The sequence below is a fragment of the Brachyhypopomus gauderio genome, chromosome 17 (assembly GCF_052324685.1).
Source record: "Brachyhypopomus gauderio isolate BG-103 chromosome 17, BGAUD_0.2, whole genome shotgun sequence".
Classification (NCBI taxonomy): domain Eukaryota; kingdom Metazoa; phylum Chordata; class Actinopteri; order Gymnotiformes; family Hypopomidae; genus Brachyhypopomus; species Brachyhypopomus gauderio.
The window spans coordinates 2,173,064-2,185,120 of record NC_135227.1 but is presented as its reverse complement, the minus strand read 5'-3'; the positions used below and the strand labels follow the sequence as shown (position 1 = coordinate 2,185,120).

The 12,057-nt window shown below is 43.7% G+C and overlaps 1 protein-coding gene across 23 annotated transcripts in view; it reads right to left on the bottom strand.

The window, feature by feature from the left end:
- The window catches only part of nrxn3a (neurexin 3a), a 263,670-nt gene extending 252,260 nt beyond the window's left edge, over positions 1-11,410 (bottom strand). For 22 of the 23 annotated variants that reach the window (XR_013121942.1, XR_013121943.1, XR_013121944.1 and 19 more), the window contains exons 1-2: positions 11,234-11,410; positions 5,397-6,595 (exon numbers count right to left, since the gene is read on the bottom strand). Coding sequence is in view for 20 of the 23 variants with exons in the window: in XM_076978954.1 (XP_076835069.1) it covers positions 5,397-6,093 (697 nt within the window). In the remaining 3 variants the exon portion in view is untranslated. Of the gene's footprint in view, positions 1-5,396; positions 6,596-11,233 lie in introns of those variants that run through there. The other variant, XM_076978971.1, reaches the window with a different exon arrangement.
- Positions 11,411-12,057: the final 647 nt, after the last annotated feature.

Here is a 12,057-nt window from a genome sequence, read left to right as displayed (position 1 = left end):
AGTGCCCGACAGAATGAAACAGGGCTGGGGGGGCAGCTGGGGGGGCGATCAATCTGCTGGTGGTGGACGATAGGCTACTGCTCGGCCAGAAAAGGGCTCTCAGCACAGAAACTAGCAATACATTGCGAGTAAATATATATAACAATAGTTCTGCTAGTTATCAAGCTTAAGCACACATTAGCAATAGCAAATAAATGATGTAAACGAAGGCATGTGAGGTATTTCAATATTGTAGCTTTAACATTTCATCTAAAAGTCAATATCATGGTAGGCGATCTTCAGTTACTGTGGAGTAGTTGCGCACTGTGATATTTGCTTGAGTCACGGAGCAAACAGCAATTAATGCGGCAAATAAAATAAAAAAACAACGGATGAAGCCAATCTGTATTAAGTGCTTTTAATTTGCCGTAATCAGAGCTCTATTAGAAATCAATTGCGGTCCTACTCGTTCTGCGGCCTGTACCGCTTGCTGCCTTGACGCGCTACGCTTGGAGTTCGCGTTTTTCAGGCCATGTCACAGCACAGACGCCTGGGTCTGTCAGCTCGGCATGTTAACACACCGCCTCGTGGATATGAAGGACGATAAGCTGTATTAAGACAGCTGGATTGCAGGGAGATCTGGACAAGCCGGCACAGCTCTCGATGTGCGTTGTTGGCCGCGCGGGTTTAGCCTGATCCTGCCCTGGTTTTCCGACGTCTGTCCAAGTAACGGCTCCTGCTCTAACGTTTCCTCCGTGGCCTCCGCTTCTCCAGCTGTTCTCACGTGTCTCGTCTAACCCAGTTTACCGGAGAAATCACAGAGGGGAGGGCTCGTTTTTACAGGGATCGATAAACATAGAACACTGCGACAGCTTCTTCTGTCAAAACCATGAGATCTGACAACGGCTTGTTAACTGAAACTGTGAAGTTCTACTGAAATTTAATTTGATGAAGTCTGGGGATGTTTATTTGATTTCTCCAGAGTATTAAAATATAAGCAGTGACCTCTGAGAGAAACATGAAAGTGTAAAACAGTATATCTTATTAAACGGAACATTTGAAAAGCATGGACGTAATTTTGATTTCAAAAGTGGGGGGGGCATGGATTCGTCGCTATTTAAATATTTGGTTTTAACCGTAAAAACTGGGGGGGACCAAAACCGGATTTTGAAAAAGTCCCCCCCCCCTCAAAATTTCATCCTTGTTGAAAAGAAATTCTATAATTCTCCCTACGTTCTAATGATCCGACAAGCATGAGTATCATAAGGGGGCGTGTCCTATAATTATCCCTACATTCTAATGATCCGACAAACATGAGTATCGTAAGGGGGCGTGTCCTATTATTATCCCTACGTTCTAATGATCCGACAAACATATGAGTATCGTAAGGGGGCGTGTCCTATAATACTCCCTACGTTCTAATGATCCGACAAACATGAGTATCGTAAGGGGGCGTGTCCTATAATTATCCCTACGTTCTAATGATCTGACACATATGAGTATCGTAAGGGGGCATGTCCTATAATTATCCCTACGTTCTAATGATCCGACAAACATGAGTATCGTAAGGGGGCATGTCCTATAATTATCCCTACGTTCTAATGATCCGACAAACATGAGTATCGTAAGGGGGCGTGTCCTTTAATTCTCCCTACGTTCTGATGATCCGACAAACATATGAGTATCGTAAGGGGGCGTGTCCTATAATACTCCCTACGTTCTAATGATCCGACAAACATGAGTATTGTAAGGGGGCGTGTCCTATAATTCTCCCTATGTTCTAATGATTGTTTTTGCACACATCCGACAAACATATAAGTAGCGTGTGAAACATATGACTAGATTTCAGAACAGTGACTGGATTAACTATAAGACCCAGCACTCCAATTCCAAAGTCATCCACATGGGAGGACAGATTGAGCATTTGTCTAGCAGCCAAATGTTTGTTATTCTAAGCCGAAAGATTACACGCACACGCAAATGATGTATGGTTGCGGCTCGCGCGCTGAGCAAGGACCATACGCTACCGCATCGACACATAGACGCGCGGCCATCTTAGCCATCTGCCCCATGAGAGAAGCGTGAAGTTCCCGTTGGTGGTTTGGAAGGAAATGCATCCTCTTCGACACGTTACAGACTCTTTTTCTTTTTTCTCTCTCTCTGCTGACTAAGTGTAGCCATATGGACCTGATTCAGGGTGTTTTCCTCCACTCCCAAAGGCTCAGGAGCCTTAAGACTTACTGGGAGCAAAGCTCAGTTACAACTGGGTCATGGGATTTCTAGATTTCTGCTGAGCAAAAAGACGTCTGTTATATATTTAATTCATTGTCATTCGTAATGGTCCCAGATTTAGTCAGGTCGGGCGACTGAAAAAACAAGATCTCAATGGAAAGAGATGTGACGTAGGATTTAGGTTAGAGTGTGAACATTTCAGGCTCTCAGGCAGAGAATTTAAGAGAGAGAGAGAGATGCAACATAGTATTCAGGCCCTAAGGTAGAGTATTTAAGAGAGAGAGAGAGAGAAGTAACATAGTATTCAGGCCCTCAGGCAGAGTATTTAAGAGAGAGAGAGATGTAACATAGTATTCAGGCCCTCAGGTAGAGTATTTAAGAGAGAGAGAAAGATCTATCTTGGTATTCTGGCCCTCAGGCAGAGTATTTAAGAGAGAGATGTAACGCAATATTCAGGCCCTCCGGCAGAGTATTAAAGAGAGAGATGTAACGTAGTATTAAGACCCTCAGGCAGAGTATTTAAGAGAGAGAGATCTATCTTAGTATTCTGGCCCTCAGGCAGAGTATTTAAGAGAGAGATGTAACATAGTATTAAGACCCTCAGGCAGAGTATTTAAGAGAGAGAGATCTATCGTAGTATTCAGGCCCTCCGGCAGAGTATTTAAGAGAGAGAAAGAGATGTAACATAGTATTCAGGCCCTCAGGTAGAGTATTTAAGAGAGAGAGAAAGATCTATCTTAGTATTCTGGCCCTCAGGCAGAGTATTTAAGAGAGAGATGTAACGCAATATTCAGGCCTCAGGCAGAGTATTTAAGAGAGAGATGTAACATAGTATTAAGACCCTCAGGCAGAGAATTTAAGAGAGAGAGATCTATCGTAGTATTCAGGCCCTCCGGCAGAGTATTTAAGAGAGAGATGTAACGCAATATTCAGGCCCTCTGGCAGAGTATTTAAGAGAGAGATGTAACGTAGTATTCAGACCCTCAGACAGAGTATTTAAGAGAGAGAGATCTATCTTAGTATTCTGGCCCTCAGGCAGAGAGCTGTGATGTAATATTCAGGCCCTCCAGCAGAGTATTTAAGAGAGAGATGTAACATAGTATTCAGACCCTCAGACAGAGTATTTAAGAGAGAGATGTAACATAGTATTAAGACCCTCAGGCAGAGTATTTAAGAGAGAGAGATCTATCGTAATATTCAGGCCCTCAGGCAGAGTATTTAAGATAGAGAGCTGTGACGTAGTATTCAGGCAGTATTTAAGTGTACTCTCTCCTTTGCGTCCATATAAACTGTGCTTGGCCCCATAAATGAGGAAATGTATACTTTTTTGATCGTCTGCAATGTTTCTTGGGCTTCAGAGACATCAGGGCTGATTTTACTGGCATTGGCCCCTATCAGTGGACTGCAGGACCCCGCCAGCCAAACAAGATGGAGAGGAACAACAACGATAAATCAAGACTAAAACTCTACTCAGCGCCTCGCCCATAAATCTGAGCCCAGGGCCCCTCAGACCAGCTGGCTTGCCAGAACTGACCACCAGCAGACCTGGATATAATCTCTGCAGGAGCACTGCTCTGTTCAGATAGTGACAAAACAAAAGACACTGACTCTCATACACACACACACACACACACACACACACACACACACACACACACACACACACATATGCATACCTCTGCAAATGAAAGCAGCCTCGCAAACGATTAACACTGCACCACAAGGTCTCCACATGAAGCAAACGAGGCAGGCAAACATTGCGTACACTAGCAGGAATCTGAATTCAGCCATTTTGTGTTGGCGACAGTGCCAGAGAGGTTGTGTCTGCAGTGGGGAGAGTGACCAACACGGCCCACTAATTCATCACCCACCACAACAAGCTGCTTCGCTCCGTAAGGAAGAAGCCGGAGGTCTCAGGAGATGGCCAAGTCCCTTCTCTTCAATCATTCCTTTTAATCATTCGCTACTAGGCTCTTTGCACTGATTCCAGGCATTTCAAAATAGCAGTCATTTCACACACAAATAAAGAGAGTTGTGTGGCAGTAAGAGGATCAATTTAATTATAGCAGCAAGGTAACAACAAAATAGAACAGGGAGATACCAATTAAAAAAAAATCTTGAGGTACCTTGAATTGCTGTGATCATTAAACGGGCTCTGATGGCATTTTAGGGAAGAGCTTAAAAGTCATGATTTCATAAGATTATTTTAGCAGTCACACATAGAATATATGTGCCTAAAACTAAAGATTTATGAAAAATGGAAAAATGCACAAAACAATATAACCAAAGTCACAAAAAACAAAGCCATCCAGCGGAATTTGCCCAATTGAAATATCAATAAGAACCTTCAAGCATAAAGCAAGATCTATTGGGTGGGAGCTGTGCCTTAAATGAACACTCTTCATCTAAATTATCTCCTTTGTAAGAGCTGAATACATTCAGCAAATTCACTCTCTATTATCGCGACACAACAGCAGAGTGTGAAGCTGTGAAATGGCCACCTCAAAATCCCCAGAGGACCTAAAATGGCTACTTCAGGGAAAAAAATAAATAAATAACACCGACTGATAAGAAAACATCAGTCTAACAGCCAGCCTAATGCATCCAGCCTGCAAAGATTCACACAAAGAATCCAACCTATGGCACACGACCGAACTCCTCCGGAGAAGACGAAAATGCGGGCTGTCCAAAAACATCTGAAAGCAAAATGCGTTTCATCAAAATCAAATTTCTGTTGGAAAAGAAGAGGGGAAAGAGGAACGGAGTTGTGACGGTCGGAGTTGTAATTCTCAGCACAAAAGCACAAGAGAATGGCACCTGCCATCTTGTGATTGCGTGGGAAAGGGGTTTCTGGGGGATGGTTTTCTGGGAATCTAGCACATGCATCGTTAACCTGGAGCGAATGCACTCAGCTTCAATTAATACTGAAGCAGGAACAGCTATCAATCAAAGGCACTGGAATAGAACACTCCTATTTTAGAATATTACATTAATCTTCAAAGAAAATTAAATGCAAGTTGTGCACAATGGTTAAAGCACTACGTACTGAGGAAGGTAGACAAAGATTCTTAAAAAAAAGATAGCTAGCATGTTAGCTTTTGTTCCTCTGTCACAGTGCAGATTTCAGTAGTGTGGTAAAGTAATGCATACGGTAATGTCAGGATCGGTGATTTGCATTGTTTTACCTTCGCTGCAGAACCGGCCCGTGTACTCCGTCTTGGAACAATCACATAACGGCTCCCCATCCACGAGGGAACAGAGCCCTCCGTTCTCACATGGGTTCTCAGTGCAAACGCCCTCCAGGTCCATACGCACTTTCTGACTGCTGAGGAGAACCGGCTGCTTGTTTCCATACTTCAGGTCCCTGATAACTCCCTTAAAAGTGGGCATGTCCTTGGCTGTGGGTAAGGTCAGGGCTGAGGTGCGAATGTCCTGGGGGACTCCGCCCAGGAAGAGGTCACTGACGATTTTCATGTACTGCCTCTGCGGCCGCACCTCGTCCGCCTTGCTGGCCCCGTCCACGCCCAGCACCGTCCTCAGATTGTACCTGCCCAGGCTGGCGAAGTGCCAGGCGCTGTCGTTCACCCGCTTTTCCGACACCACGGTGGTCTCGGCGCAGTCGATGCTGAAGCGGAGCTGCAGTTTGCCCTCCACCACCATCAGCTGCAGGAAGTCGCAGTAGCCGGCGTCGTCAAAGTACAGGATCAAGGCGGTCGACGCGTCCGTTTTGAACTGGAAGCTGAGGTCACTTCTGGTGCTTGCGTCCCAGCGGAGATAACGGGCCCACTGGCCTCTCGCGCCCGCAAACTCCAGGCCCAGGCAGGGCGCGAGCACAGTGCTGAGCAGTAACTGCAGCTGGACCGGGTATCTGAGCAGAGTCATGGTGAAAGTGCTGGAGACAGGGAGTTATAATCCTGAACAATAGGAAACCATTGAAAACAGCTTTGGTTCAGAGGTCCGTATATCCAAAGTACATCCCACTTTGTGCACGGGAAAAAAAAAAAAAAAAAACGTCGAGATGAACCACACAACTAGTGATATCCCAGAAGGAGACGGGGGCAGCAGAGAAGAAGAACAGTCTTAAGTAACAGTCATAAGGCCAATCACATCGCACAGGCGTCTAATCTTTGACGGGCGACAAAAGTTCGTGCGGGTTTCGTTTGTTTCTTCTTTTTTTTAATTTCTAGTACAAAAACGTTGGTAGCAAGTTTGGTGGCGTGTTTGCTGAGCGGCTACCGCACTCTCAAATGTGTCTCGGACGGATCACACACTCACACACACTTAAACATCCAGCCAGATCTCACTCCTCTGGACTTGGGGGAATCCTCCTTCATGTCGCCTTCTGAGTCATGTAGTCCATATGGTCTTTTCCCCAGAACTTTAGCTGTCAAAACAAAAAGGCATTGCATTTCAAATCGTCTAGGAATCTATGCATGTTTAACCGATAACATGCAACTTAAACTTAGACTCCCTGCATGTTTAAACTGATTAAATAAATCAGTTTACTTGTTATTACCTGTCTACAATAATGTGATCACTAAAAAAACTAATACTTGTAAAACAAAAACAAGTAATTTTTCCTGATAAATTAACATTTCTTTCCTTAAATAATAGAATAAAGCACTTAAGTAAGCAGAATAAAGCACTTAAGTAAGCAGAATAAAGCACTTAAGTAAGCAGAATAAAGCACTTCAATTATTCCCATGCCAGCTACAGCACCAAATTTCAAATGCCTTGTTTTGAATGCAGGACAATATGAAAGAAACACACACATCTTTACAGTATGTGAAAACATCCTCTTATTGCTCTCAGTCATTGTTGTCATATGAGTCTAAGATAAAGCATTTTTCCAAAGTGCGAGTGCAAATATTATCTGGATATCCCTGAGTGTGAAAGGTATAATATCACTGTGTTTATGCATAGATACCTAAATAAATAAATACCTAAAAGATTAATAAATAAGCATGATAAAAGCATTGTTATATAGAAATCTGTATTGATGATTGATGCCATGAGGTAAAATTAAGTACCATTTTTAGAGATTAAAAAGCAATAAAAACACGTGCAAAAGTCGAACTCACACAATTTCTCCTTCATACAAAGACTGAATTAAGGACATAGATGCAGAATGTTCTGTCACCTTGATTATCCTGTGGAAGCAGTGAATACTTAACAAGCGGAATAGAAACGTGGCCATTAAGCAGCACTTAGCAGGACTTTCAGGTAGTCCAGGTGAACCTGGGCCTCCTCTTAACATGACGACCGTGTCCACAAAAACCAACGGGCTCCAGTTACATGGCAACATGTGAGGTGTAACCTAATAGCCATCTAATATTGCCGGTGTGCCTGCCAAATGCACGGGTAGTGTGTACAGCAGAACAATAGTGTTAGTGGCACACGCCGTTCCACCGAACCCCTGCACAATGCCTGCAGGCCGAGCCAGATACCCGGTCCGCTCACACAGCAGGAGTACGGGGGGAGAGCGAGATCGGCTGCTGGTAACAGATACTCCACGTTGGCTCGGGCCCACATCTCAAAGCCTATGCGTGCGTGTGTGTGTGTGTGTGTGTGTGTGTGTGTGTGTTTGCTCTAGTTGTGGAGCTAAGGCCTTCATCGAGGGAGGGGGGGAGGGAGGTGAAAAGACTAAACTGCACGCATCATTGTCCTCGTTGATATGTGAACGCCGCGCCCTGCCGACAACGCCATGTGCCGCCCCCCAGAAAGAAGGACGTGCGTTTGGGTGCAGCTCTGAAGCCAATGAGCAGGAGGGTGGAGGGGAGGGTGGAGGAGGAAGGGGGGGGGGGGGGCTGCATGGGAGCCGAGCCATGTTAATGACAGCGGGCCCTACCCATTCATCAGACACACAAAGCTGATTTTTACTGCAGGTGCCTCGAACGAGCGGGTGCCATGACAGCGCAGGTGCTGCCACAAAATGTCGTCCGCGGCGCTCCGACGACGTGGTCTCGGCCGACGGAGGGGGTGGTGGGCGGGCCGGGGAGGCGTGCGCGCCATTTCGGAGCTGCAAAAGCACCACCCGCGCTACCGAGTGCAACATGCCCGCTGCTGCAGCCCAAGCATGGTGTGGGGGGGGGGGGGGGGGGGGGGGCGTAGCTCGCAGGGCCAAGGAGGATGACATCAGCGCCCATCAGAGCCCGCCGGACACGGGGCTCCTGGCCGCACCTGGCGGGCGTCTGGAGGAGAGGACCCAGATCCGAGATGGGTCCACCCTGTCAGAGACACTGCAGCACAGAGCACGGAACAGCCGTGCAGAATCGCTGGAACCCTCTGCACCAACCGAATACCGCATTACATCACCCTCCAAACTGCCCCCCTCTGCTACCACCACCAGTACACAAGACCCACAAGACCATCAGCTCAAAATCATTAACAGAGCATTAACATCGCCATTGTAGCGTTTGTGCTGCTGTGGTGAAGGACGTGAATTACGGCAGGTTCATCTTCTCACAGTGATCACGTCACACTGCGGTGTAGCTGGCGTTTTAACCCCGTGTATCCTCATACACAATGTTACACAACGCCCTTAAAAAACGTTTTGTTTTGTTTTTTTTCTGCGACATAGTCGTGTTAAAACTGACTAGTGTTTGATTCGAACAAAATAAAACATAACGAACGGCACCAGTGCTATTTTTAAATGAGCGTTTTTTTTTTAAACTAGTGTACATCATTTTTTTTACACACTGACTGCAAAATCGGAATATTAAAAATCCACATATAACGTTGCCTACAATTTATTTATAATCACCATAAAACATTTAATACAAAGACAGTTCGTATTCAAATGTTTTAAATGTCACAATTTTAAATGCGATGGTATTTTAGAAAAACTGGTTTTACCTCCAGAGCCCTTGGCCGTGTGTGATGTGTCAGGTTAGATAATAGTCTGGCAACCAGCGCCCATGACTGCAAACGGGTACCAGTCACGGACATTATAACCCGCTGGAGAGTACACTCTAGTATCACTATTTCATTGTTTTTTTAAATAACCGTTATAATTCTTCTTTTGCATTTTCAATAATACAACGCATGCACTATGATCACACCAGTGCATGGGCTTATTCAGAATAAAGGCGTAAATTGTACTAAACGTATAATATCGTGTACAATAAAGGCTTAAGGTTATATAACTAAAATTTTAGTCTGTTATTCCAAGTGAATAAATAGAACAAATGTTAAAGTGGGAAAAGGAAACTGACAGGCCTAGAGAAAATCCTCAAAAATATAGTAGGTCACTAATAGGCCGCACACTGGATTGAAAGTTGTCACCAAATCGCTGCACCACAAATGCAAACGACACACACACACACACACACACACACACACACACACACACACACACACACACACGCACGCAGGCAGGCAGACAGACAGACAGACAGAGGTATTGGTAAAAAAAATTTGATAACACACGTAGTACACGTTTCTATTAATTTAAACCTGGAAAGGAAAATACACTTAAAATAATTTTATAAGCATAACGGTGAGTTAATTCAAGGCATTTGCGACCCTCATTTCTGTCTTTTTTAGGGAGGGGGGCTTCGTCCACCTGAGGGTGTAAGGCCGCGCGCGCACTATGATGTGCTATTTCAGACCAAATTGCACGCTTTTATCAGAGATTTTTTTTTATCGACTTTTATAATTACAAATATTCCTCTTACCACACATATATAATTTTATCAAAATGCTTCAGTGTCCGTCCTGCTGAGATTAACGGTAATGGCACCAATACCACAATAAATTGGAGGTAATTACCTCGATGCTAGATTTTTCAAGAGCACTTAAAGCAGAAGAAAATATATTGCAACTATATACAGAGAAATTATAATGATAATAAAATAATAAGAAGAATAATAATAATAAATATGACTTTATTTATTTTATTTTTGCTTCGATAAAACACGGATTCGTTATTAAACGAACGGATGCTTAAAAGGCGCCACAATGTTATTTAATCAATTCCATTAATTTAGGTTTTTGCCATTCAAATTAAACATTTTATTTGTGTACATTTTAATATATCACAATGATATTCGATATTTCGATAGCAATCGGGTAAAGATCGGGTTTATTTAGTCGCAGTTAAGGAGCAAAATTATAAACTAAATGTAAAGGTAAATATTTGATATAGGCCTAGTTGGTTTAAAGCTACATACATTTAGAAACAGCAATAGAGCTGCGCTAAGCACACGAATGGAGGGGCAGCTCCTTGGCGTTATACTGGAGGTTAAATTTAAGCAAATAAGGGTAAAAAAAATTCTGGTGAACGTGGAAATTCGTATTAAACGAAAAATGAGATATTGTCACGTTTGCATGTGTTAATGAACGTGCATTCACCGATAAAGTGTTAAAGCAGTAACATAGGCACTGTGGTGTGGGCATGGGTGGTTTTTGGAGTTGGGGCATTTGTGCACCTTGTTTGGACTCGCTACAAAGAAACCGGAGATCATTATTCATTATTCAGTGATACTTTACACATTAAGAAACACGCTGGCCCCAAGAGACGGACTCCCAAACATGTCTATTCCATTCTAACTTTTTTTGGAAGTCCTTGAATTTTAAAACTCCTCTACATGAATTGTTATGATGAATTGTAACCGGTTACACAATATCAAGTGATGTTGTCGTGAGCTTCGCCTGCACCTTCTGCGCTTTCCATAAACCCAAGAACTGGCAGCGAATGACCGGTGGATCCACTTTCACACTAGGAAATGACCGAGAAACGGTCCAAAGAATAAATTTTCAGAGATGACAACTCAAATGGCCAGGTCATGTTTACCAAGAGAGGGCAACTCGTGATACCAGCCCACATCTTTCATCCTAAACCCATCCCTGAAGTACCGAGCGTGTCCGTCGCCTGGAATAAAACGGGCGACATTTACAGTGGGAACAATAACAGATACCGACCAATGTAGGTCCAGTTTCACAAGTTATAACACAAATCACTTATAAATGTAACATTCCGCTATAGCTTTATTAACTGTAATAAAAAAAAAGAACGACTAACCTCATATTTCGCATGCAATATCCCAAAGCATAATAATCCGTATAAATTAAAATTCCTGAAAGGTTTTTTTGGTTGGGTTGATCTGGAGAGAGTGGGCGCTGATGTGAAGGTCTGCGCCCGTGCAGCAGGGTTGCGCGTGCTCCACTTTCCCGCTGCGCCCGTCCACATCACATAGACCCGCGCGCTCCGTGCGACTGGCGGGCGAGCACGAGCTGTTCACACACTTGCGCGCGGCTCCGCCCTCCGCTTAGCAGGAAACTCTCCATTTAAAGGTGTATTCGGATTCCGAGGGAACGTCGTGGATCGACCTAGAGACGGTGGGATCGGAGAGGAAGCCCGTTTGTCCTCACGAAGGACGAAGACTACAAAAACAATTATACAAAAAACAAAATATATTCGTCGGCACGGATCAAAATATTAAAACCAAATAAATGTTTACATAATTTGATAAAAGTCCTTTAAGGTATACAGTATATATATACATATTATATGTGTGTGACCTTTGCTTTGTAAATTTTACATGGTAAAATTACCATGAAGCCTAAAACTACCCTTGCCTTGCGCTGTCCAAAGTGATGGACTGATTAAATCAAGATGGACTTACTAAATTAAGCCTAAGCTTAAGTAAAAAAAAAAGAATTTCCACTGACACTGCAATGTAGTCCAAGAACAGATGTAATCCATGCCCGAGAGCAACTTAGACTGACCCCATACCTACAGATGAACAGCTGACCGCCATATTATCTGGCTATGGTAAGAAACTTTGCCAGATAAAAGGTGTAAATGACAGTTTTTCTGTTGTTTTTAATTTTATTCACGGTAAA